At 44.3% G+C, this 27,521-nt stretch overlaps 4 protein-coding genes and 1 long non-coding RNA gene across 8 annotated transcripts; 2 read left to right on the forward strand and 3 right to left on the reverse strand.

Moving 5' to 3' along the window:
- Window positions 1-2,546: 2,546 nt before the first annotated feature.
- Window positions 2,547-4,762, reverse strand: LOC6497934 (conserved oligomeric Golgi complex subunit 8). Its single transcript, XM_001961712.4, has 5 exons — window positions 4,610-4,762; window positions 4,075-4,547; window positions 3,809-4,022; window positions 3,567-3,751; window positions 2,547-3,512 (listed from the first exon to the last, which is right to left on the reverse strand). The coding sequence occupies exons 1-5, from the start codon at window positions 4,680-4,682 to the stop codon at window positions 2,727-2,729; spliced, it is 1,731 nt and encodes a 576-aa protein (XP_001961748.1). The 5' UTR covers window positions 4,683-4,762; the 3' UTR covers window positions 2,547-2,726.
- Window positions 4,763-4,803: 41 nt separating this feature from the next.
- LOC6497933 (cell division cycle protein 23 homolog) lies at window positions 4,804-7,321 on the reverse strand. The gene is made up of 3 exons (XM_001961711.4): window positions 6,167-7,321; window positions 5,504-6,105; window positions 4,804-5,437 (listed from the first exon to the last, which is right to left on the reverse strand). The coding sequence occupies exons 1-3, from the start codon at window positions 7,134-7,136 to the stop codon at window positions 4,982-4,984; spliced, it is 2,028 nt and encodes a 675-aa protein (XP_001961747.1). The 5' UTR covers window positions 7,137-7,321; the 3' UTR covers window positions 4,804-4,981.
- Window positions 7,322-7,433: 112 nt separating this feature from the next.
- LOC6497593 (phospholipase A2 group XV) lies at window positions 7,434-9,441 on the forward strand. The gene is made up of 4 exons (XM_001961710.4): window positions 7,434-8,002; window positions 8,067-8,438; window positions 8,498-9,020; window positions 9,072-9,441. The coding sequence occupies exons 1-4, from the start codon at window positions 7,852-7,854 to the stop codon at window positions 9,292-9,294; spliced, it is 1,269 nt and encodes a 422-aa protein (XP_001961746.1). The 5' UTR covers window positions 7,434-7,851; the 3' UTR covers window positions 9,295-9,441.
- Window positions 9,442-10,854: 1,413 nt separating this feature from the next.
- LOC6497932 lies at window positions 10,855-23,363 on the reverse strand. The gene is given in 5 exon segments (XM_044716069.1): window positions 10,855-15,573; window positions 15,634-15,715; window positions 15,777-15,831; window positions 22,430-23,157; window positions 23,224-23,363. Coding segments are annotated over 4 exon segments (2,250 nt in total). The 5' UTR covers window positions 22,656-23,157; window positions 23,224-23,363; the 3' UTR covers window positions 10,855-13,686.
- LOC116654945 lies at window positions 23,360-26,153 on the forward strand. 4 transcript variants are annotated; one of them, XR_004310105.2, is made up of 4 exons: window positions 23,360-23,487; window positions 24,102-25,092; window positions 25,169-25,712; window positions 25,781-26,153. It is a non-coding gene; the product is annotated as an uncharacterized LOC116654945 (long non-coding RNA). The 4 variants fall into 4 exon arrangements; XR_006507382.1 differs by having other exon boundaries at window positions 23,485-23,521; XR_004310104.2 differs by lacking the exon at window positions 23,360-23,487 and adding an exon at window positions 23,533-24,021.
- Window positions 26,154-27,521: the final 1,368 nt, after the last annotated feature.

Consider the following 27,521-nt stretch of genomic DNA (forward strand, 5'->3'; position numbering starts at 1 on the left):
TCCCTGGGTGTTTTCCAACTCGTTGAGCATCAGCACCGCCGCCGACTTCTTTTTTGTCCTCCACCTTCATTCAGGACCTGATCCGTTGTGGCAATAATTTTGCATAACGAATAAGTTGAATAAGTAAATGTATCCAAATTGAATCAGTGCAGAATCGAATCGAAAAGGAGCTGGCTGCCTGGCTGGCTGGCTGGGAGTGTTAAGTGGCGAATTCAATTTGGGTTCAGAGTTTACAGCTCCAAGTTGACATTTATGAGCCACCATTTTTGAGGGCATATCGATTTCCAGACTCCTTCCCAGGGAGTCCTTTCTGAGAGGGTCGGACGACCACGTACAATCCCCAAATGGCAACATCATTAACTAACCTGCCCCGGAGTCGTCAGTAAATAATGTAATTTATGAATTACAATTAAAAATACACACACACACGGAAAGGGCAAAGAATAGAAAATATATATATGTGTGTTCAGGCTCCGGGCACATGTGCTAGCCTTTTGGGGTGGTGGCCATCCCCCTCTCCACTCCGGCCGGGTGTCTGGCCATTTTTGTGCTTGGCTCATCAGTTCCCCCCCGCCTGGGCACTGGGCACTGGGCAGTGTAATAAAACTCCCCATTTGGTCATTTGGCAATTATCCCGATAAATTAGCAGCCGGACAATGGCACAGCAGCGTCGCGTCCACCCACCACAGCCCATCCCCATCCATATATCCTTTATTCCTGAAAAATAGCCAGGGGTTGGACATGAACATTTCCTGTCCTTGCGTTTAGCGATTTTATGCGGTTTATTCTAAGCTCTTTTATATATTTAATATATAATATAATACATAAAATAAATGTTTTAAAAAAGGTATTAAACATGTATGAGGATCGCTGAAAAGTACAAGGACTTTGTCAGCCTCCCATGTAAGTAAAGTCCTTTTTTGTTGTACCTCTTGACCATTTTTTTGTTGGCAACTTTTTCAGGTGTGGAAAATCGGCTTTTCAGGTTAACAAAATCAACTTGGTAACGAATTAAAACGAACCGGCTAGCGAGCGGCCAGCAAAAACAGACACAAATGCAAACAGAAAGGGTTTTTTGGGGCTGGGCGTTGCTGGAAGGATAAAAAGGGGTGGGGGTGATGGGGATAGAGGAGGGGTACTTTCAAAAAATGCAAAATAAACGAGAGACTCGCAAAAACGAAGGCAGCGAGCGTGTAAAAAGCCTCACAAACTCAATCAATCAACGGACAGAATAAAGCGCGTATACGCAGTGTTGTCCATGCCAAAGTAACAAATGAACACACACAGATACACTCACGCCCACACACATGCACTGCAAACACAGATACGGACAGGGACACACACATAGAGACTCAGGTTGTTAGTCGCTTGTTTCGCACTGCTTGCCAAATACCACAAAATCTATTTCGATTCGCAATCAAAATCCCAAATTCCATTTGTACTATGACGAGTCCGGCACCGGACACCGTACCCTGGTCTACGGCCGTACATGCGTATCTGTATGGGTTGGCAGTGTGTATGGGTGTGTGTGTTGTATAGGCCGGAGAGTCCTGCGATTGGGAAATCGTGGCCAACTTGTGCTTGAGTGCTTTCGTTTGTATTTAGTGGTGGACTTAAAAATACAGAGGCCCCCGTCCAGGATCCTGGTGCAGTTCTAGGCTTTGGGCTTAGTTCTAGCTCCTGCCACTCCTCCCTCTTCCCACACCCCTCTCTGGATAGCGTTGCACCCACAAAGGCCGTGGCCACAAACGCATCCGGCGCTGACGTTGAACGATGAGTCCCCGCCAAAAGCTGAACGCTTTCAGCCAATGCCCATGTCCATGCCACGGTATCCAGGATGCACTGGAAGGATATAAGGGGAGCTAAGGTTCTTATCCTTTTTAAAGGAGTTTATATGAATAATACCAAATTCTTGCAGTGCAGCAGCTTGTTACCTGCCTGCCACCCACCACTGGTTGTCCATTCAGCTGCCATGTTTTCCAATTTTCGGCGCACTGCGTTGCATTCAGATTCGCTGTGGATGCAACGGTGGCAGGAAGAAAAAACAACACCAAGGGGCAGGACACCCCCCTCCACCCCACCCGTTTTTGCCCGAAATTTGGTCATTGTTCGCGGAATTGCTTATAAACGCGGCCCTCGACTCCATGTTCTGGCTTTGACTGCTTTTTTCCGCGACTGCCTCTGACCGAACTCAATCTGACCTGCCATGTCGACGCTTTAGTTAGGATATATGCACGAGGTGGAGGCACCATTGGGTAGGATAGAGCTGATTGCAATGCTTTGGCTTTCGCGTGGGCTTTGGCTTTGGCGGTGGTTGGACAACCGCAGGGAGCCGCTTTTTGATCGTCGGGTGGTGCAAAAGTAAAAATATTATTGCACTCTCGCGACCCCTCGAAATAAACGGTGGGTTCCCAGTGGGTCAGTCCACAATCAGGCCTACGCCGCCAATTTAGTCACTTGGAAATTTTGTTAAATTTACAGAACGATTGAGTGGAAGAGCCACCAAAGAGAATTTATACAAATGGATAGTACGACTAAGGATGGACTTACTTCTTGCCTTTGAAAAAGGATTTATTTGGCTTACCAGAAATACAATTATAAGCAATACAATGTATAAGCATTGCCTTTGTATACGAGATACATTCATGTATCTATAGAAAAATATAAATATTGGAATTTTTAGAGCCTACTACTAACAAAAATACACAGTTTATAGTCAGATGGCATCAACCCTCGGCGGCTACAGCAGAAGCAGCACTTGGCTTGGCTTCCGCGGAGGGAACTTCCGAAGCCTGGACTTGCGATTGCACGAGCACCTTAGTGGGTAGCAGGTGCTTCAGGGGCTCTAGAATCCTCGCCTGTTGTAGGTACGTAAGCTGTTGCTGCTCCAGCTGTAGCAGGCTGATGCCCAGGTGAACGGTAAGAGCCTGTGGCGAAAAGACTCCATGAATGCAGCGCTGAACGTATGGAACCAAATCGTAGGCCAAGCATGAGCACAGCCGGATAAAAGCCTCTCGTTCGCTTCCTGCAAAGGCCTGCTGTTCCTGGCGATAGAATGCTAGAACCCGCTGGGCAGCTAGATGCAAGGAGCGCTCCAAGCAACGCGCCACATCAGTGGCCAAGGCCAACGGTGCGCACAGGCGGAGCTCGTTGAGAGCGCCCAGATACCCATTGCACAACGCGGCCAGGGGATAAAAGTCCAGCAAGGTTTCAGGTGGGGCGAAGGACTCCTGATCAGGGTCCACCTGCTTACGGGAGTGCAGGTGCAAAGCCACCTTGTTGATTAACGTAAAGCGGTCCAGCTCCCTCTCAAACTGCACATTAACTTCATCCACACTAGCCTCAAACCGGCGCCGGATCACATCGACAAAAATAGGGGCCATTAGAGCGCGAAAGTCAGCGCCAACACGACTGAAGGACAGCCCAAAGTACATGCACTGGCCCAGAACAGTTTCTACAGATCCTACGCCAAGCTGCAAGTCGCGTTGCAGAGTCTCCAAGAAGGCATTGATCTGGAAGATAGTTAAGGATTAAATTGGAGCTTGTAGATTTTTCCAACTACCAACCTTATTGTGCAGCCAGGCCTGAAAGAGGCGGTCGCCATTGCAGCTCACGCCTTGCAGCGGCTTAAGAGGAGCCTGTGCCACTTTGCTAGCCGGCTCATCCTCCGGAAAAATAGCTCGATACTGAGTGATGATATTGAACAAATTGATCCGTGTGATCTCAATAGTCTTAATCAAGTGTTGTTGTGCTGAAAGAGAATAGTTAGTAAAGAATTCAGAAACAATACAAGGCCAGCAAAACTCACCATCACTCTTGGGAATGGCTTCCAGACAGGAGTTCAGCCAAGCATCGCGAGCCTGCAGGAACTTGAGACGCAGCTCGTTGTCCCCAAAAGCCTGCATTCGTCTCAAATAGCCCACGATTTGCAGGCACTTTGGCAGCTGCAAGTCTGTGCGCAGTTGCGCCACCAACTGCACGAGCATGGTGTGCCACAATGCCTCCACCGAACGGACAATGCTCTGAAAGCCAAAGACATTTAATATAAGGAATAGTTCATCCATCAAGACTCACCTTAACCACGGGTATGTGACCTTGATGCTGGCCTAGGCGGGTGGCATAAGCGGCCAGCTCCAGGGCCTCCTCGTAGCGACCCTCACGGATGCACCGCTCCATCAGCTGCGGCAGCTCAAGCACTTCCAGGAGCTGGGCATTCTTTTGCAGCGTAATGGAATTGAGGCGTCGCTGTTCGCTCAACTCAGCCGAATCCTTCAGGAAACCCTCACACCGCTCGCTAAGCGCCGGCAACTGACCCACGAGGGTAGCCAATTGCTCCTCGGTTCGAAGGAATTCGCTGAAAATCGAACGCGAGTTCTCCGCCGTGGTGATGAAGGTCTTGTAATTCGAGATGGCCAAGTCCTGCGTCTGTTCCAGGATGCTACGTGCCTCGTCGGCCAACCGGGTTTGCTCCTTCTTCAGCTGCTCCACCTTGCAGGTGCCCAGTTTGGACAAATAGTTGTCCAGCTCCGGATTGCCACGCAGGTTCTCTGTGGGACGTGTCCAAGAAACATCAGCTTTCTCATTTTCAAGCTTAGAGATGTTTACCCACCTGGCACTCCATCAGGGAATATCAGCTTGAGGACCCTCTCGTTCTCCAGATCCATTTTATCCGAGAACTCCATTAGTTTCTGTTTATTTATAAAAATCCTCGGGGCGACGTTGAGTGTTCAATGAGTGTTGCCATATCGCCAAAATCAGCTGGTTGAAAATCCAGTGTTGATAAACATTACGATAATTTGAATATGTGCGCGAGACATTTTAAGATTTTTATTTAAATATATAAAATTTGTTGTTTAAAACCAAATATGGTCTATTAATGATGTAACTTTAACCTAATCCATTGCTTGGCGACCGGACTAGTGGATTTTGTTAAATTTTCATATATAACTGATAAAAACGAAAATTAATTCTACACTGCAATCTAATCGATGGAGACACTGGATATTTCCATTGAACTTCCATCATCCGAGGGCTGCTGCTCCGCGCTAGGATTTTCTCCGCCACTTGATGTTCTGGGTGTTTCATCCGCGGCATTTGAAGTTTCCGTTGCCGAGGAGGTCGTGTTAGTTGCGGTACTACTGGCTCCTGGATTCATGCTTGACCGGTTGGGCTGAGATCGACGCAGTCCCTCCGCCAACGAACGACCAGACCGAGTGGTGCTGGACGTTGAAGAGCTTGGCCCAGCCACATCGGCTGTGGTCGTGGTCGTTGTGGTAGGCACGCGAGATCGCACGTCCGGATTCTCCCACTCCATCTCGTCCTCTGAACTGGTTTCTGCGTTGGCGACAGTCGTGGCTGTCTTGGATTTCGTCTTTTTCCACTCTGCACTGCGCTTCCAGTCGATAGTCTTGAGCAGGGCCTTGGCCTCCGTCTTGCGCTGGAAAGAAAGTTTATTATTGATATCCACAATTTAAGAATTTCAATTTGAAAGAGTGCAACTCACATCATCCGAGTCCAGGCACTTGTAGGCGTAGTAGGCCGCTCTTTCGTAGTCGGCCTTTTTCTCGTAGTAGTTTGCCAGCGTGATGAATCCCTGATAGAGGCTCTGCTTGTCGGTGGCCGCGCGTTCATCTTCGCAGTACATGATGTAGCAGTGGACTGCTGTTTCATGGTCCCCGAGCTTCTCGTGCAGACTGGCCAGCTTGTACATGGCAATGCCCTCGATGTCGCCCACGTCGATGGCCTTCCAGTAGCACTTGACCGCGTTCTCACACTTGTCCAGCTTCTCGTAGGTTTCGCCGAGTGCCACCAGCATTCGCGAGTCATAGGGCCGCAACTGGTGCGCAATTTTGAAGTAGTACAAACTGTAATAGTGCATCTTGATGATCTCGTAGGCCTGGCCTAGGCCGTACCAGGCGCGATAGTCCCTCTTGTTGACCTCTACCGCCTTCCGGTAGCTCTGAATGGCAGCGTTGGTATTCTTCAGCTCCATGAACTCGTGACCCATCAGCGTCCACGCAGCAAGATACTTGGGATTTAGTTTGAGGGCACGCTGGAAGTAGGATATGGCTACCTGGTGATCACACCGAATACTGTAGTAGTTTCCTGAAGAAATAAAGAGGAAAGTCATTTTGAAATATAAGTAGAATGATTGTAAAGGCACCACCTATAACACAACACGTTTCCGGGCGGTACTTATTGATGCTCACAGCCTTGTGGGCCAGCTGTGCCATCTCGGTTTTCATCTCCTTAACAAAGAGAAGGTTGGAGTAAGTGTCCACGTTGTCAAGGCGGTAGGGATCGCTGTCCAGCAAGGCCTGATACAACTCGATGGCCTTGTCCACATCCCGCTTGTTGTGATAGACCAGCGCCATTTGGGCGATGAGGTAGATGCTCTTGCTGAAGCCCGATGCCTGCAGATCCTCGTAGATCTTCAAGCCGTCGTCGTTCAAGTACAGCTCCAGGTAGGTGTGGGCCATGAAGAAATGACGCATCCAGTGCCCGCCCAGCTGCAGGCTGAGCAGCTTCTTCTTTTCCATGATAAGCGGCGAGAGCTCTAGGTAGGCGCTCCACAGCATCGGCACCAGGCGTATGGCATGGATCAGCATTTGCTCGGCAGCCTGGTTGAGATTCAAGGCTTTCAGCACGACTCCGTACAAGTAGATGCCATATCCGTCCAGGCGACTCTTCCCATACTCTGTGCGCAATGTGGATAGTAAGTCTGCTAGGTCTCGCATCTGATTCGGTTCGTTGAGATTCGCCTGATCGGTGGTGGAGTCCAGCCGGCGCTTTTCACGCGCCATGTATGTGGAGTAGAAGTGTAGGAAGCGCGGGACACTGGACTCACAGTTGCGAACCGCATGAGCGGCCCTATCGTATTCCCTCACGTCGTAATAGCTCTTGGCCAGGAAGTAGTCACTGTACTCTGCCGGAGCGATGCCCTCCAGCTGGCACTCGCTGAAGGTGCGGTCCTCCTCCGTGGCCTCCTCGCCATCAATCTGCACGTCATTCAGTCCGTGATGCATCTCCGCCAGCCACTTGGTGGTGTGCAGCAGGCCGCGCTTGGAGCACTCGACGATGCCGCGACGCAGCTCCTTCTTCACATCCGGCAGCAGCACGCTGAAGAAGTCCTGCATTTCGTTTGTTTGTTGGGATCGGCGGACTGATAGGTGGGAAAAACAATTATATTTGCCGGTCGCGCTTCACTGTTGGTGGACTGAGCCAAATAATCGAAAATCGATAACGTTTCGAAATTTTCGCAGTATATTTGAAATATATTTGTATTCATTAGAGAGCATGTGCCTGATCGAGGTCTGGATATATACTGGGGATTTAATATATCCGAACTTTGCATTTTAAAGTTATTGAAAGTGACAGCGTTAAATCAGAATCAAAAATAAAGTCACAGGTTCCTGCCTGAGCATCTCTATCGAAGGTAAGACCATGCGCACCTGGTCACACCATTCGGGCAGGTGGAAAGGGGACACCAAAAACTGCTGAGAATAACAAACTGTGCAATTGCGATAAGAGGAATAATAACAATATGACGAAAACAGATTCTTTGTTTGAAGTTTAAACGGGAAGACTCACTAGGGGGTCTGCGACAGCGTGAGCCCACAACATAGCTGTGGAGTTCCGTAAATAAATGACGAGCTCCTAAGGTCAGCAAATCAGCTGATGGAAACTGCGCAGAGAAATAACCATCGTACCATCCATTGAGTGGAATAACAATTATCATAAAGCTCTGTAGGCTGATTCACTTGTTTGTGATTGACAGAGACCATTATCTGGTGATAACATATAGCTGCGCCGACACTCGCGCTTTGTTTGCCCCCAAACGCACATCGCACAATGAGGCTCCGACACTCGGGTATCCTTCTGGGGCTACTGGTGGCCACTTTTTTGGCACCAGCTGAATGCTTTTGGCCTTGGCACACAACTAGCACAACTCCTCCCCCACCACCCCCACCTTCTGAGCCAAAAATATCGCCAGTGATTTTTGGTAAGTCTATTGATTTTTATTTTGTCAAGGCTGACCTCTAAACTTTGAATCATTCAAATTACAGTGCCTGGTGATGGAGGATCCCAGCTGAACGCCCGTCTGAACAAAACCAACTCGCCGTACTTCGTGTGCGAGAAAACGCACGACTGGTACAATCTGTGGCTGGACCTGGAGCAACTGGTCATTCCCATGGTCTACTGCTGGATCGACAACGTCAAGTTGTACTACGACAAGGCAACAAGGACGACGCACAACACACCCGGCGTGGAGACCAATATACCTGGCTGGGGTGATCCCGAGGTGGTGGAGTGGATCGATCCCACAAGAAACAGCGCCGGAGCCTACTTCAAGGACATAGCCAATGTACTGGTGGATCTGGGTTACGTCCGCAAAATGAACATCCATGGCGCGCCATATGACTTCCGCAAAGCGCCAAGTAAGATAAGGTTTCATTATTTTTTAAATCTCTCCCTTCATTGAGTATTTTCTTTTTAGATGAAAACAAGCAATTTTTCATTGATCTCAAGCAACTGGTGGAGGACACATACGAGGCGAACAACCAATCGGCCGTCACTTTCATTAGTCACAGCATGGGCAGTCCCATGACGCTTATCTTCCTGCAGGAGCAGACGCTGGCTTGGAAGAACAAGTACGTGCGGCGCCAGATAAGTCTGGCGGGGGCCTGGGCGGGCAGTTTCAAGGCGGTGAAGGTGTTTGCCATGGGCGACGACCTTGACTCCTTCGCGCTCAGTGCCAAGATCCTTAAGGCCGAGCAGATAACGCATCCCTCGACCGCCTGGCTGCTGCCGTCGCCGCTGTTCTGGAAGCCGTCCGAGGTGTTGGCCACCACACCCACGCGCAACTACACGATGGCACAGCTGAAGGAGTTCTTCAATGACATAGACTATATGACTGGCTGGGAGATGCGAAAGGACACGTTGCGCTACTCTAAGAATTTCAATCCCCCAGATGTAGAGCTACATTGCCTCTATGGGGATGGGATAGACACGGTGGAAAGGTAATCTTAACCAGAGAAAGGATAAATAGAAACTAATACTCTCTCCAACAGGTTGCAGTACAAAAAGTCGGCTATTGCCGATGAGACACCCAAGCTGATCATGGGCCTCGGCGACGGAACAGTTAACCAGCGATCCTTGCGAGCCTGCCAGTATTGGTCGGGCTACTCCAGCGCGCCTGTGTCCACGCTGGCCCTCCAGGGCGTGGACCACATGAAAATCCTGTCCAACGGGGACGTCCTCAAGTACGTTCGCACCGTCATGCAGCAGCCGTAGTTTTAGAAATAGTTTTCGTTCTAATTTGACTAGATTAAGACCCAATGTCTCTTATGTGTAGAGTTCGAAGCTATCTCTGTAAAATGTTACGATCAAACCAATGCCAATTATAATGTTCAAATAAATGTAATTCGTTAAGTAGCACAAGTCATGAGTGGGTTGCATTTTCTTGAATTTATTCTTTATTGTTATCTTATTGATTTATGCTTATAAGATGAGATATCGAATCACGTGTGTCAATGTCAATGCATAACGCTTTTTATTTACTCAATAGTGTTTCACTTTCCTTTTGGTTTTTATTCAATTTTATTGTTTTCTTTGTTTTTTTTTAATAAATTGTTTATATGTATTTTACAAAGCGTTTACTTAAATGTATTTCCATTTTAATTATACCGAATAATTTGTTATTTATTGCACTAATATTTAATTTCATTCGCCTTCCGCCCACTCTCTTTGCTTTCCACTTTGCTAAGTTATTGTAGCTGACATTGTTTCATGACTCTTGGTATAGTTTTTGCATTTAAAGTTATACTCTCGCTTATTACTCCGATATCTGGGTTAGATATAGAAAAAGTGTCTCATGCTAGTCGCAATTTATGAGGAAGCTGAAACACTCGCCCCACTTTTCGATTCGCTTGCAATTTTAAGATAGAACTAAGGATTCCCAAATGATTTTATATTAGTGGCTTAGGGGTTTTCATTTTAGATAAAATCAAGAAATATATATATTTACAAATCGGTTGCTCATACAAAAAGTACTGTCGTAGGCAAAATTTTGGTTTTCGGATAGAAATTTTTGCTGGCTGCGGGTCATTGTTTTCGATTCGATTTGTGCAGGTGTTTGTTTTTAATTACTCGATCCCTAAATATATACATTTTTTATATATTTAGTATATATTTGATTTAATGTTGCTGCATGTGTGTGGGTGTATGTGTAAGTGTGTGTGTAGGTGTTGAAAATTGGACTTAAAAAAGATTTTCTTCGGTTTAGTATTTGATTTTTGGTTACACGTTTCATCTGCTTTTTGTTCAACAAAATTTGTGCTCTCGTTCCATAGTTGCAGTTAGGGTTTACATATATAATCAATATATATATAATATTATATATATATTCAACTATAATTATGTTATTTATTTTCTTTATCCTGAAATGAAAGCGATTCTGTAATCTCGATACCTCAAAAAATCACCAACTTCAGTTTTTCGGGCTGTCTTTTTAACTTTTTTTTTTGTTTCAAAAAGTTCCATTTATGTATGTTTAGTATAAAAAATCATTATATCGAAAGTATAAAAATCGTATTTAGCCATAGTGTCTTCTTGTCCTTCACTTCGGATTTTGGATTTTATTTCTTTAGTAAATCTTTTCTTTTAAATTTCTTTTCTTTTCGTTTTTTTTTATATTTTTTCTTAGCAAAAGCGGGTGTATCTTCTTCAAGCAGGTATTCGAATGTTACTTGGCAGGATTATTATTTTCCATAGTATATATATATATATATGATTTTTGTTAAATAGTTTTTATAAAAGCTTAGTGTTTGAGTTGTGTCGAGTGTGTGTATGGTGTGTGGGTGTTTTTATTTAGGCATGTTCTGTTTTTCTCTGTTCTCTGTTCTGATTACAATTAGTTGCGATTTGTTTGGTTTACAGCTAATTATGCTCTCGGTTGTTATTTTTTAATCTGATGCAATATATAGAACTCACATTAGGCGACATTGACGACTCTTAGCGGACTAGTTAATTAATTAATTACGAGCTGCTCAATAGGTATCTACAATGGAATCCTTCTTCTTTACGGCAATGGGAATGATATCAAAAATGATTATTGTTAAATATTGTAGTAGATTTTTATATTTTTTCCATTTTTATTTATTATTTTTTTGTAATTAAATTAATTAAAGCTTTTTCGTGTATCTGTGTCGGTCATTTACTTTCCCCATGATAACATATAATTGTCGGAATGATAACCAAGTCAAGTCGAATCGTAAATGAAGACTCTATTTACAATTGAATATATTTTCGCTACTTAATCGCTTAGTTACACTTAGTATTCATTTTCATAATCAATTTCTTTCAATAATCAATGACTCCTCAGCTAGGCTCCTACAATGCACTCACTATTCGCTAGCTCGTCAGATTTATCAAAGTCGTTAATACAATTGAATTGCCTTGAATCGAATATTCAATATTGCTAATAATAACAGCTCCTTCCAGATCCTAGTCCGGACTCCGGATCATGTCCGGATCATGGAGGGTCCTGGAAGGAGCCCTGATTGGTGCTTCGGCTGGCCGAGACTACTATAATTAAATATTATTGCATAACAACTGAGAGCGACTGATGCATCCGGTTATCCTTCGTATCCTTTTTCTTAGAATTTAGCTAGCTTTCCATTTTAGCGCTACATTTTTTTCGTTTTCTTTTCATTATTATTTTTTTTTTTAATTAGTTTAAATATCTATGGCTAGGTTAAGGTATTAATTATCTCCCGTTTGTGGCTCTAATTTATCCAAATCATCATCACATATCAAAAAGTTTACAAAAATTTCACATTACCTACAGTTTTTCTTCCGTTTTAATTACGATTTAATTACGATTACGTTAATGTTTATTTAATTTCGTGCGCTTCGAATAAAACATACAACAATAGGTAATTTTACTAACGGCTTCAGCTCCCTTCGTCAACGGTATCCACTATTCTTAATATTCATTTTGTAACTTCTTGTTAACAACTTATTTGTTATGCCATTCGTTTCAATGATTAACACAATCAACATCTTGATATATATGTTTCAAATAAATTAGTTCACTTTCGCTTGCGATTATTGACTAACTTTCGTCACCTCTCTGGATGCTGGTAACTCGATTCTACTACGATTTCTTTCTAGTGTACGTGTGGGCATGTAAAAGGCATTTATGCGGTTTCTTGTTACTTTCTCCCTCAGAGACAAATCTGCACTTTCTGTTGGAAGAACTTAGCTGAAAAATCCTGAAACCGAGTCGTCGTCTCAGTTCGTAGTTGAGCAGAAAGAAAAATTGTTTTTTTTTTTTTTGTGTTGCAGATTGCATTTCCAATCGGATATATATTTTATTTATTTTTATTTTTTTGATAAACCAAAGCGTGATCTCGAGGCTTAGTTATGTTAGTGATATATTTGATTTTTAGTTTTATTTGCGTATATGTTTTCAACAAAATTGACAAATCGAAACTGATTTAAAACTAATATTGCTCTTGGTTGGTTAAGAGTTGAATCGTTTTGTAATTTATACTTTGCTTGTATAGCAGCATCTCCTTGTGCCCTAACAACAATTCCTTAAAATCTTCAAATTTCGAAACGGAATATCCACAATTTCCAATTCAAACAGCAACGACTTGGATCGCTTAAATGATAATTCAACAAAATACGAGTAGTGTTCTCTAATTGATATAACAATTGCTTTAATCCTTCATCCTTTTTTTTTGGTGTCTATCGGCGCACACGCTTTTAATTTCGAAGGAGTCCTTGGAATCGGACTCGAACTGGGACCTGGTAGAAGCGGAGGAGGAATCTAGATTGGAACAAAAGTGCTGGCGTGCGCGCCTTCTTCTCATCTATGTGACTGGATATTATCAACATGATCTTTAATTATTTTACCAACTTACTATACAAGCTCTCGTCTTCTGCCCATTTCTGTCTACATTTTAGGTTTATTTTTTAACAATATTCTGTCGAAACATTCTCGGATACATTTCTCGGATCTCGGCCCAAGTTGAGTTCAGCAAAGGGAAATGCCTTCCAGATTATCTACGATCACTGTTTCAAAATCATTTTTGAAACACTGAACTATACATTCTGCTAAGCATTCCATTCGAGTGCGAACAGATCTCAAGTCAGATCTTTTATACAAAGTTTCCAATTCTTTTCTTTTTTTTTTTTTTTGGTGTATTGCAAAGATGTGCGAATGTTGTGTGTTCGTGTGTGTGTGTGTGTATTTATAAAAAATTGTTTACTAATATTTGTTAATTTTTATGTTTTAGCATATATAAATTGTACAGTAATGAACTCTCCATCGAATGATTAGGGTACGCGATACGAGTGTCGTGTGTCGACTGTCTTTCGAAATGGAATCTCTTGTTGATATCGCAAATGAGAACAGCATCCCAAGTAGCAGGGATGCACCAAACTGTTCGGATTTCCTCCAATATTTTCGAGTATTTATATTTTAATCTTTTGGAATGTGAAAAAAACTAGCCAAAAACATTGTTTTGAGATGAAATTTAAGTGGAAAAAAATGCAAAGAATTAATTTTTGCTCATTTACTTTCAAAAAATATCGCAAGAAATCCCCAATCTGGTTGCATCTCTGATATGGGTTAGCCAGGCACATGTTGGATCTCCGAGTGGCAGCCCACACCCAGTGTCAGACGTTCTTCGGCGGCGCCGAGCCGGATTCGGGGGTGGAGGAGCTCTTCTGCTGACGCTTCTCCCGCCATCGATCGATGGGCGTGTAACAGCACCGGAAGAACGGGGGCGCCCTCGTCGATGAGGAGCTAGTGCTGTTGCTCAGCTTGGCCAGCGACTCGGCCGTGAGCTCCGTCTGCACACCGCTGGTGGTCAGCCGTGTCTCCACGGAATACTGACGGTATTCGGGCGGAGCTGCCGGAGGTGGTGGTGGCGGCGGCGCCTTGCAGATGACACTGGGCGGCTCCATTTCGTGCAGCTCGAAGCTGTTCGAGCTGCTGTTGGTCGAGGGCCGGAACTCGTGGGAGCTGCTCTCGACCATGGCAGTGCGATAGGTGGCGGCAAAGTAGTTTGTCTCCAAGTAGTGGCAGGACTCGAACAGGTAGTCGTCAAACTGGGGCTGGTGCTGCGGCAGGAGCAGCGAGCTCACGCCCAGCTTGTGCGACTGCGTGGATGGTGACGCGGGCGTGGGCGAATTGGGCAGCACCATGGTCACCAGCGAACTGGATGCCATCGGCATTGGACGCGTCTGCTCCGAGCCCTGCCCCTGCCCCTGGCGCTGCCACTGTCGCTGCTGCTGCTGCTGCTGCTGCTCTCTTTGCTTCATATCAACAATTTCTATTTCTTCTATATCACTAAAACTATTTAACTGTTTCAACAAATAATGCACATCATTTCGTTTCATTTGATTATCCTCGTCGTGGTGGGGATGATCATCGTCGTTCGGGCCGTAATCCTCTCCTGCTGTCTCGTCGAGAGGATGATGCCCCTGTGGGTCCTCCTCCCGGCGAGCCACCTGCTCATTCTCCTTCGCCGTTGCTAAAGATTTGTGTGCTTTAAATGTTAATGGAGTGCTGGCAACGGCGCCTGAGCCACGATCTAATCTCTGGTTCCCCTTGAGGCTGCTGTTGTTCTGCTTTCCCGCATCATGCAGTTGGTGTGGCTGGTGTTGTTGTTGTTGTTGTTGTTGGGTCACCAACTCCGGATAGGCCAGGTTGAAGCGCTGCTGCAGTGTGGCACTGCTCAGCTGCGGCAATGTGGCAACTGCCGTCGCCGATGTCGCCTGTGGCCTTTCCATCGTGGAGTCTATGATGCGGTTGAATTTAGCTAATGCACTGGATGCTGCTGCTCCTCCTGCTGCTGAAGATGATGAACTGGATGCTGCTGTGGTGGTGGTGACCTTAGCTTTAAGTTGTTCATTGGTTTGAGGCACTGTTGTGACGGTTTGTAGATTATCACCGGTGGCCACGATGCTGAGTTGCTCCGAAGTCGTATTCGTCGTCGTATTCGTTGCCTCCTCCTCATCGTCGCCGACATCCTCGTCCACATCATCGATATCGACGCCATCGCGCAGCGTCTCCTGCACATTCAAATTGAGATTGAGGTGCAGTTGCTGGCGGAGCAGCAGGCGGGCGGTCTTCGTCTCGACACCGGGGACATTAGGTGGCGCCACCTTCGATTGGCATCCGCCACCCAATCCCCCCCGCCCGGCGGCAATCACCGCCGCCGCCCGCTGCTGGGCCGTCGCCCTAGCTAAATTATTCTGCAGTATCAGCCGCCTCGACGAAATGATGGCATTATTGTCGCTCCCCCGCGATTACCGGCTGTCGCGGGTGGAGCGAGGCCGCCCCTAACTGGACGTACTGGCGATCGGCGAGACGGGGGACAGCGGGCTGCGCACCTGCTCTCGCGGACAGCCCGTCAGCGTGATCACCAGCTTCCTTGAGCCGGCCTGGTCGCGGTGCTCGCACAGCCACACGCCCTGCCACGTGCCCAGCGAGAGCTTGCCGTCGGTAATCGGGATTGTCAGTGAGCTGCCCAGGAAGCAGGCCTTGACGTGCGCGGGCTATGGATGGAAGAAAGTGGGTTATAAGGCTCATAGTCATGGAATCATGAGGACACTCACCATATCGTCGGGTCCTTCGCACGAATGCCTGTAGGGCAAGCCTTCGGGAACTATTTTATTCAACATCATCTCCATGTCGTCTCTGGAAGCGGATCGTTTAGTTGATTTGGGATTATGGTAGCCGAGCTGGCCATTCTACTCACCTGACGTCTGGATCCCAGCTTTCGTTTAACGCTAAACTCGCCGAGGTGTGAAGAACTGAAAGAGGCGCAGAAACAAAGTTAATTAGTTGTCTGTGGGATTAAAATAATGGTTTTTGAATTGTTTCCAAACCCCCTCTCGGTTGGAGAATTATTAGACCAGGACGGTGAGGCGTTGGCCCGGCCCGACTCTATCTGCAATTGAGTTGTAGCGCCAATTAGTCAAAATATAATGCCAAGTGTTCGGGCATTTAATGAAAGTCAGGCATGGGATGCAATGTTGTTGCATTGATAACGTATCATGGATAATCCCCATAAATTATATGACAAGCCACGATATGGCCAATTAAACGTGGGGGGGAATGGCTCATTTTTAATGAGCTCGAGTGGAAAAGTTATAAACTCTTTTAGTTTTTATTGGTCGATGGGTATTGCAGCTTACACCATAAAAGTTTGCGGAGAAACATCGGTTTCAAATCCAATTATTCATTATTTCTAATCACTTTTGTTCAAACATATTCATGTGCTTTTTTGCTGACTTTCAATTAGCAATTTTGTTAACAAATTACAAGCAAATGCCTCGCAGCGACTGGCTTTAATTTTATGCCACAACAAATAACAAAACCATGGAAAACACAAGCTCCGCGACAAATAAATCCAACTAACAATTCCAAATTGTTTGACAAATTTATGATACGACCCAGGGAACCCATGCCCGAGCATGGCTAGAACTGAAAATTGAACAATAATTGCCTACATTCGAGGGCCGCAGCTCCAAATGCTGGCCAAATGCCAATGGCCAGTCGCTGAAAATGTCAAACGGAGGCAGAGAGAGAGCCCAAATTGAATATTTTACTCAAAATGCATTTAGTATTAATAATAGATACAAATATAAATAGCGAAGCGGCACGGGCCTCCGACACTTAAATTTGCACACTAATTGCGTATTCATGAATAAAAGAGAAAGCTCTTGGTTCTTAGTCCTGGCAGTCGGGGCATCCGAGTGAAAATTAGTTTATTATCAAATCCCTGAGATGTAATTTTTGGCCCCCGAGCAGAGACTTCAAGTGTGCCAGTGTGTGTCCAATGTTTATGTCCAAGTTCCGATTTTCATTTGGGTGCCTCGTCCACTGCCTCCACTGCCAGAACACAGTTTCTTTCTAAATAATTTCAGAGCCGATTATGTCATGTTGAACATATGTAAATGGCATCTGGAATTTAAATATTAACCATCGAGCTGATCAGGGGAAGCTGTCCCGGCCAGAGCCCGGCTCGGACAATGCAAATGAAAATGAAACCAAAGTGACAGCTGATGGGGGAGGCAGAACAAATTTGCAAATTGATTGCAGGACCAGATGGAGGACAGGACGGCAGAGGGTCCTAGACGATGGACTGCCCTTAAAGAAAATTAAATTTAATTTTTGGGAAGAGTCTTCTAGGTTGTAGATCGACTCATTGCTTGGAGAAATATTTTCCAAAGAGTATCCTTCTATGTTAATGGCCCAAACATAATTTTGTGCATGTCTGCTATGCGGATTTTGAGTGGCATAGTAGAGTAGAGCCTTTGAGCAGTTCGTCCTGTCCTGTGTGTCTCTTTTTTCACTCGCATTCCATGCACATTTATGTCCTGGCACCCTGCACTCCTCGCTAACTGGCGCATCCGCCTGGAATACTCGACTGACACTTTTGCCGTGGCCACCGTAAATGGAACGCGGGCCGCGGTGGCCACGCAGAGGACGTCTGTAATATGATTTAGCCATGGGCTTTGTGGTCGCTAACAGGCCTCAGTTAGAGGGTTGGGGGACTCTATGTTGGCCTATGACAACGACCTGGCGTTAATAAACGTTTATACGCTGGGAAAAAATTGTCAGTCCTCTAAAACACACTCCAGTTTTATGTTTTGTAGTAAACGCTAAGCCAGAACTAGTTACAAATCGGGTAATAAATCCCAGAAACTATCAGTTTTTAATGCCAGTGTAGTAGGCATCGTTAAGTAGCAGGTGGCATCGTTTTGGCCGACTGTTTAGCTGTTTAGTTGGCCGTGTTAGGACCAGGGAGTGGGGTGATAGGGAGCCGAGTGTGTCCTGGCCACATGTAGCAGGCGTTTAGGCACTACAAAAGTTGCTAATGTTTTTAAAGAGGCCTTTTTATTATACAAAGTCAAACATTCTGACAGCACAAACAAGCTCAAAGCACAGTCACCAGTCACCCCCCAGATGTATGCATATCTATGTATGTATGTACAACCGCAATGCCCACACAGATACAACCCACACCCACACCCACTCATACCCTTATCCAGAAGCGTACCCCTAGTGTTTAACAATGGACTCGACACAACTCAACTTGACTCAGCTCAGCTGGCTGTGTTCATTCATATATTCATGCAAACACGCACTCAGACACAGATCCTTCTGAACACTCGCGGACAGGAGACTAAGATTGCCAGCCGTACATTCCGCGGCAGCGCCCCTTTTTTCTCTTTTAGCTTGTAGCTTTTCGAGAGATAGAGATGAGAAAGTTGGAATATTTTTGGTAAGAAACTTAAGATTATTAAAGAAAATAATATCCTTGTGTCCTATTACCTTATCCCCCACTGTACCTTGGCACGTGAGTGTCCTTTAGGTGCGTCTGTGTGTGCGTGTGTATTACATAAGGTAATGCTGAAGGAAATGCTTAAATTCATCAACCTTCTTATTACATAGCCGTTGACTTTTATGCTTATCCCGAGACTCCCGCAAACACTAAGAGAAATTTAAGGACCTAAGACTGAGACTGAGTGGCATGTTGCCGACCATAACCATATACCAGTATATAGTGTGTGTCCTTTATTTTTGGTGTCAGGTGTTGGTGCACCGGAACGAAATGGAACTAGTTCAAGCACACGAACGATACGATTGGAAAATTGGAAAAGCGGGCCAGAGAGGCCGGCGGAATGGCGGTCTGACAGAATGGCGGACTGGCAGACTGGCGGACCAAAAACCTTTGGCGTGCTCGTTTTGCATAAATAATATTGATTTATTGGGTAGCGCAGCATTTTGCGGTTCATAAGCGAGCAATTTTAATGCTAAGCAACACAGGACACAGAGCACAGAACACAGAGAAGGAGAATGGAAATAAAAGAATAAGGTCCTCCGTTCGCACACAACGGAAGCCGAAAGTATGACACACACATGGCACGATTTGTTTTTCTTTTTCTTTCTCATTTTTTTTGTTTTTTTGTTTTGCCTGTCGCCCCGCCATCGCTTTTCCTAGCTTTTCCGTTTGTTTTTTCCTCTTTTTCGCAGTTTCCCTGTCGTCACGAAAGTGTAGCCCAGCAATGTGGCAAGAAGGAGGCAAGAAAAATGGCCAAAAACGCCCACACAAAAATATATACTTAATGTTAAAGGCTCTCCCCAAAAAAAAAACTCCCAACTCCCAAACTCCATTTCTCAGCTCCAGCTCCTCCGCCCACAATTGGTTTCGCTTTCGCTGGCTGTTGATTTATTTGGTGTTGCTCCTCTCCACACACACACACACACCCTCCAAGGACTAGGGACATTCTAAGAGAGTCCTTTTCTTTTTGGCTGAAAAATATGCTCGGGTTATAAATTGAAGTTGAGCCATTTATATGATCTTGCGATTATGCAGCAAATTGCTGCCGAGGGCGCTCCTCCAATCCTATCCCAGGCAAGGCCATCCCCCGGCTCCAAGGAGTCTAGAAAGGAGGAGCTATAGAGATCCTGGCTGGCATCTTTAAATGTCAACTTGAGTCAGTTTTCAAAAAGAAATTAAATTTGACTACCAAGGACAGGATAAGAGCATCAAGTTTAAAGGATAAGAATATCAAACAATGCAAGGATAATGGGAATGCCTTGTATCCTGGAAGTGAGAGTTAGTGGCAAGCCCCAAATCCTATATCCTTATCACCTCCACTTCCTTGAAATCTAACAAATCCACTGAAGGAATGGCCATTACCCGAGTGGTCATGGGGACTTCGATCGGGGGCTATGAGGAGCGACTCCCCATGGGCCGTTTTGGTGTTTCTAAAATTGACCTTCTAGCCGCCACATATGAATATTAATATGAAAAAAAAAACAGGTAAGTAACCAAGTCGAGGGGAAATATTTGCCTAGGGCTCAGGTGAAAAAAATCGGAGCCCCGGTGGATATATCATATTTTTTTTTTCAGAATTTCCTCCAATTCCGTTTTATGTCTGTCTCGTTTTTGTGTTTAACAAGTTACCGTTACATTTGGCTTATATTTTTGGTGTATTTGTGATTTGTGTGTCCTTTTGGCCACTTTTTTCTCTCCACCCGCTGCACCGCCCCCTTTGTGTGCTATTCAGGTCAATAGTAAAAGACAACAACATATGGCAAGGTTGCTTTGAAATTATTTTTCCCTATTTCTCTCTTTTTTTTTTGTTTTTGTTTGAAATTAACTTTTTTGTTGCTTCTCCTTGGGATCCTTTGAGCGGAGAAGATTGAAAAGGGGAGGGGGTGGCATTTATTTCCCATTTTTTGCATGAAGGAGGGTACTAAGCTTAAGCTTCCTTTAGTAAAGTGTGTCTAATTGGGAAGTCCTTTTAAGAAAATCAATAAACATGTCTTGACCTCAATTAGATTCCGCTTACAGTTCACAAAACAATACACGTACAGTGAGCACCCCAGACAACAAACACGCATACAGTACCGGGGGGAGGTGGTGGGACACATGTGCTTTTGATTTGGCAAAAAAATCAAGGAGAGTGGAGAGGGGGAGGGAAGGACGCAGGTTCGTAATAATAAAGACTTGCCTGCAATGTGCTGGCTAAGACGATTTCCTAGCCCTACACTGGGAGAACACTAAGGATACTCCATTTCCATTCCATTTCATACAATTTAATTCAAAACAAAAGTACGGCCAACAAGGCGTATGAGTGATATGTACCAGTTCAGGGGCCTACATGGCGTATGAGTGATATGTATAGTTTCAAGGGCAAACATGGCGGATGAGTAATATGTATGGAATTTTTTATGAAAAAATCAACAAATTAAAAGAATTTATATATTTTAACCGTAGAAATACGATTAAAAAATAATTATTTTAAATAATATATTTTTCTTAAAATACTTAAATCAAAAAAAGCCAATTTCTTTTCTAAAAAAATAAACAAAAAGTAGTAAAATATTATTTTTTTCTCTGGAGGACCCTGGTAGAGGCCTTTCTAGGGAGGGAGATGGGTGTTGACTGGCAACGGTTGGAGGAATGGGAGGGATGAGGGGCCTGGAACTGTTCGCCTCGAGCATTCACACGCCATAGCCACAGACCATGACATGCAGACATGAGCGACGACTGCGACTAAGACGACGATTGCTTTTCACTTTAGTCAGGCCAACTCCCAGCTAAGCCCCTGCTCCGTGCCTCATGCCCCATCTCGGTCCTGCCTCAACTGGCGTTTTATGATACGATTTTATTTATTTGCCCTGGCCCGAGAGAGCGAGAGGGACGAGGAGATGGAAAGCCGCAGCTTGGAGGAACGCGTCCTGGCATTGTAATGCGAACTGTCAACAAGAAGCTGCCTCCAAGGCAGGCAGCTCTGGAGGTTGTTTCTCTGTTTGCACTGCCTTCACGTCGTCTTAGTCTCTTCGTTATACACAGAGACAAATTAAAAGTCAATTTAATAGAAAATAATAAGTAGAAGAAGGTTCTTAACACATCCTATTGCACCACTTACTTTATTCTTAAATATTATTTATTTAGCCATTAGTTTAAAGTTGAAACACATTATTTCCCTCAGTGAAACTGTCAGGAAGGACATTCCATACGAGAATTAGTGTGCTGAGTGCAGCAGTCGAGGCAGCGTCGAGGCACGAAAAAAGGAATACTTTGGAGAACTGCAATCCGGAGATTATTGCGAATGCATTCCGAAAGGAGCGGAGTATAAAGCTTAAAAAGCAGAAAGGACTCAAATCGTCCTGCCTGTGGTGTTAGGAGCCATGTCACAAGGTATATTGCCAAGAACCTCCTTTTTTTAAGTTGAAAATAAATAAATAAAATACCTTAAAGTCCTGTCACATGTCAGGCGACTCCCATTTAATTTCGGAAGAAGTCCGTCTCCATTTGGGTCATCGGACTATCCTCGCCATTCGAATCGCATCTCGAATGTCAATTGCAATTCTCGGATCGAGTCTGGAGGACTGACCCACCCGGCCCAGCAAGTTGGCCAGCAACTTTATCCGAACAGTTTAACCCAGTTACCCGGCTGGCCCGGCTAATACAAATGAGCTGGTGACCCCTCCTTCTCGCCACTCCGGTGGCAGTGGCTCTGGCGCTCCTTGTTGCTCTGATTTGGTATGCAAGCTCCCCGTTTTGTTGTGTGTCCATTTGTGTGAACTTTGAACTAAATGCAAACGCCTTGGCCGTCGCGAGATTCCCCCAGAGAGTGCCCAAAATGAGTGGCAACTGGGAGTGGCAAACTTTAGGTTGGCCCTGTCCAAATACCCCTATGGATGACTTTTCCAATTGAGTTTATTTGCAGTTTCGGAAACTCAACTCCTCGGCCGAAAATAAGATGGATGATGCCCAGGGAGAGTGGCCAGCTGTTGCCCTCCATTAGCTGACATTTGAAACCACATTTTTGGACTAATCTTAGAGGAAATAAGTCGAAGTCCCATCCCCTGACTATGGATACTCACTTTGCATATGACATAATCCCACGGAAAAGTGCGCCAGCTCCGGCATTTGGCGGAGTATCTCCTCGGTGACCAGATGGACGCCACGATGCTGCGGCCTCAGGTTGATCTTGCGCTGAAACCAGGCGGAGCCGATCTGAAGGCCAACAATGGCATTCCCATCGGCACCGGCACCGGCGACGGCGCCACCGCCACGTCCGCCGCCGCCGCGGTGATTCGCCGAGGCCATGGTGCTGTTGGAGCTGCTGCTCCGAATGTTGCTATTCCGGCTGACGCTCTGCTTGACCCCGCCTCCGCCTCCGCCACCACCTCCTCCGCCGCCACCGCCTCCTCCGCCGGCGCTGCCAGCTCCACCGCTGCCGCTGGTCGCTTTCGTTGTGCCGGCGTGTGGATTACTGCTGCTACTACGTCGTCGCTGGCCGCTGCGTCCGCCGCTCCTTTGATGGCCAGCAGCAGATCCTGCTCCCGATCCGGTTACTTGTCCGGCAGCAGCAGCAGCGGTTGCAGCGGCGGCAGTCGACGTCGATGGTTTTGTGGACGACGTTGTGGCTTCTCCGGAATCCGGACTGACTTCTACAGGATTCAAGGACTTTATATCTTCTTCAATAAGCACTTTTTATTGTTGTGTTTTATTTTTTTCACTGTAGATTCGCTTTTGGAATGGCTCAAGGATGCCTCTCAGCCAAGTTACTTTATTCTATGTTATTGCCACTGGTTTACGTTATCAGCAACTGAAAGAGGGAGGAGAGATTAGGATTAGTTAGTCAGTAGTGGATAGTTAGAGCGTAAACTATTACATTAAACACACACATTCTCTTCTTGAGTTAGGATTACAATTGGAATCTATTTGGAGAAGACTGCTTTTATAAATGTCTGGACAAAAGTGATCAGTCTTGATTCGGATCTGTGGCAGAGACACCTTTTATGGTGGCCCCCTTTTAGGAGCTCTAACTAATAAAAATAAATCAAATATTAGTGTTTGGGCGTTGCATCACAATTAGCCCTTAGATTATGGAGGAAACTGGAGGGCTGCCCACAATCAACAAGTTTTTAATTGCCAAGTACGGAGCAAGTAGCTTGTTATGGTTATCAGAGGTGACCCCCAGATAGAGGCATGTGGGGAGCAGTGTGGAATGAATCAGAATCAAAAACAATTATATTTTAAATGAAAAGCCAAGTAGAAGCCATTAATATTTGATGATTCCTATGCAGTTTCTGGCAGCCGTGGAGTTAAATTTGAAGCGGCATAATGAGCACGTGTCGCCCAAAAGTGGGCCAGGTCCTGGTAGCAGGATGGCATAGTGGCAGGGTGGCAGGGTGGCCGAGACGGGGTAACAAGGACATGAGATTGTTGGCCCGGGAAAGCGTTCGTGCGAAATGGAAACAGAAGCTATGAAAGGCACGAAGCGGCTCAAGATAGACACCCCTTGCCTGGCCGACACATGGAATCAAGGAAAACGCTGTTTAAGAATCCTTCTTCCTTCACACACACACACACACACATACAGTTTACAAGTTGACTGCACTCTCAGAAAACACTAAAAAAAAATATATTTTTTTTTTTTGACTAAAAATGGGATTGAAGTTCAACTGAAGTAAAAAAATATTTTTAGTTAAAATTTGGATTTTTTTAAGCTTTAAAATTTGTTAATAAAAACTCATAAATTTCTTCCAGTGCTGGCGCATAACGAAGCAATCGAAATGCATTTGAATCCAAGGGATACAGGAGCGGGAAAATGGAAGATTGAAGCCACAGCTGCTGCAAAGGAAAAACCACCAAGGGTGTGAGTGTGAGTGATTTCGGGTCTTGGTATTTGGGTAAGCAGTAAAAAAAGGCTCAGGCACACGAACTGAACCGACCCCAAAAAAAAAGAGCCAGCACTCACCACACAAAACGATTTACAAGACACTAAAGCGGTGGAGAAAAAGGAAAAAATATCCTCTGGAAAATAGAGATGAGACACGGCAGGGAAGTAGGTGTTGAGATCTCGGGATTAGGAATTCTTTTTCGTAAAATGTTAAAAAAAAAAACTTATAAAAATAAGCTTTAGATAATTTTCTAGAAAAATAAAAGCTTAAATTTATAAACAATCACACTTGTTTAGAAAAATAAGTTTAATTTCAAGTTTCAAGCAAAATTTAAACTTCAAAACTTTTGAAAACACTTCAATAATTAACCGTTAGGTTGGGGGAGCTTATGCTCATCTCTAGAAAACAAAGAAATCAGGAAAAGGAAAAAAATATCCTCTGGAAAATAGAGATGGCAGGGAAATAGGTGTTGAGATCTCGGGATTAGGAATTCTTTCTCGTTTGTTTGAAAATTTAAAAAAAAATACCTACAAAAATAAGGTTTAGATAATTTCAAAGAAAAATTAAAGCTTATAGTTTTAAAAAAAAAAATAGTTTTAATTCAAATTTTCAACCAAAAATTTTAGACTTAAAATACCGTTACTTTTGAAAACACTCCAATAATTAACCGTTAGGATGGGGGAGCTTATGCTCATCTCTAGAAAACAAAAAAAAAATCAGGCAAACTAAAGGTGTGTCATCTGGCAAGTTGGATGGGGAGAGGGGGAAACAACACCAACAACAACAAGAAGAATAAGAACAACAACAACCACAGGAAGCAACAACTACTGTAAGAATCGCGCTGAGGCCGCGGCCAGGTAGGTACTTTATTTCTTTTACGGGGCCACTGTTCAAAATTGCATATGCTTTAAATATTTAATGTAATTCAAAAAGAGGAGACAAGTATCTCAGGAAGGGGCTGGAGCGGAAGCCGCAACGCGAGCAGCGCGTAAGCAATTGGACAGAGTCCACATGGCAGGGCAGGGCACACCTGGAGCAGAGCCGGCTTCTGCCGGACGGGCGAAGAAGTCCCCAAAAAAATAAAGAAACTAATGTTCTCGCATTTGGCAAAAAATCAATTTTTTTCTTCTTGTGATTGCCAAATGCAAGTCGCAGGGGGCAGGACATGCAAAGATGAAAAAAAGGACCAATCTGACACGCTTTGGGGCAACACCTTCACGCAGTTGCGGTGTCTTGTATTTCGGCAGTCCTTTCGGCCTGGCCTGCTAATTATTGACATAACAAATGTGGAGCTCCCATCACGCCTTCCTCAGAAGCCAGAAGCCCCCGAAAAAAAAGGGAAAATATTCACTTGGCCCGGATGACGACAGGGCCGAGGAGCCGAAGAGCCGTAATTTGCCACGTTTTGTTTCGCTCCTCTCACGCACACACCGACACACACACACACACACACGAACACACGGCACACGTCAATCACGTAAGCATAAAATTTAAATGCACTTAATTACATTTAATTTGTGTTTTGCTTTTGTTTTATTTTACGAGCTCTGGTATTTGCCAACAACAACAGCAGGAACAACAACAACGTTTCTCGGCACCCTGTTAGGCCCCATTAACAACAACAAATAAAACAACAAAAGCTTATTCTTCTGTCAGAGAACAACAACGGTGCGTATCAGTGATGCTTTTATTGGGTGGGCCCTGTGGAGGAGCATTCGTTAGTGCACGAGGCGCCCTGTTAGCTTGAGCGATACCCACGACAGGTTGCAGGTATCCAAAAGTAACGAGTCACAGTCACGAGTTTCAGATACTTTTTTGAGTTTTCATTTTCATCAATTCAATTTGATTAATATTTTAAGTTTTTGAAGTTAAATTAATTAAATTAAATCTTTACATCTTTGAAATATATATTATGGGTTACATTTTTCAAAAGTTCTAGGTTTTTTTTTAAAAATCTACTAAACTTTATAAAATAATTGAAATGTAATACTATTTACAGGATATTATAAGCTTATAACTTACAAATAATAGTATAACTTTTATAATAAGATTTTAAGAAAAAAAATAATTATAAAGGAATAGAATGTCCTTTAAGTTTTTTTACAGAAAAGTAAAATATGTATTTCAAGAAGAAAAGCTAGCTAAGTTTTATGATAACTTAAAATCACAAGACTTTTTTGAAAAATATCGATAAGATATCGAAAACTATTTAAAGACATTTAAGAAATGTAAGAAAAATCAAAAGATTTGTCTCAAAATAGACACAAATAAAGAATATTATTGACTATATTATATACATTAAATATATTAAATACATATATTTGCCTTATATTGTAAATTTGATCTATGTGTTATCGATTATTGGCGGCGATAGGCGTGCAAAGTTTGGCGGTCAAAACAAAAGCGCTTGAACGTGCATCCCAGGCTAGGAGGACTATAAACTTGGCTAATGGGCTGGGTTGGCGTGTGTAAGTGGGTTCGAAACAAACGAAAAGCGGTGCTTACTTTGCTTTGGTGATTTTTTATTGATTTGTGGATTATATGCGTCTAATTGCTGTGCCGCTGGCGCTGCAAGGTGCGCTGCAAGTCGTGGGATTCAGATACTAAATCGCAATCGCTAAATTCACAATCGCAGCGTGGGGGGGCGCGTTGTATGCTGGTAAAAGTGCTGATGCTGATTCAGATGCTGATGCTGCTGCTGCTGGCCGGGAATGTGGCCAACGCCGGAATCGACGGAGTCGGAATCGGAGCCGGATTCGAGATATTTGTGCATTTTGTGGGATTATCTTATATATATCTCTTATATATATTTTTTTTTCGTATTAAATTTGAATAGTATTTTTATTTCTATTGCAACTGCAGTGGGGGGTGGGGCCGGGTGGGGGGGAGCAGCGACCAAAAACAACAACTACGAATCGGGTGAATCGGCAGGCTCTAAATATAACGTTAGTCGTTACACTCGTTACTCGTTTTTTTATGTGGCCAATTCACAGAATGTACATTTTTTACACCTTTCACACACACCCACGCACTTTACCCTCACGCTGCCATATTTTGGCCCGATTTTCGCTTTGTTTTTTGTTACTTTAAATGCTTTCTTTCCTTTTTTTCTCAAACTTTTCTCTTTAAATTTTATTTATTTTATTTTTTATAATTATGTATATTTTTTGTAGGAATTTATTTAATGTAGGTTAGCTTTGATTTTTGCTCAACAGATTTTTTTTTTTTTCAGCTGCACGTTACCAAACGGGTGACTCCCATTTGGAGCCACATGGGCACAGTTTTT

This window comes from Drosophila ananassae, chromosome 3R (assembly GCF_017639315.1).
Source record: "Drosophila ananassae strain 14024-0371.13 chromosome 3R, ASM1763931v2, whole genome shotgun sequence".
NCBI lineage: Eukaryota > Metazoa > Arthropoda > Insecta > Diptera > Drosophilidae > Drosophila > Drosophila ananassae.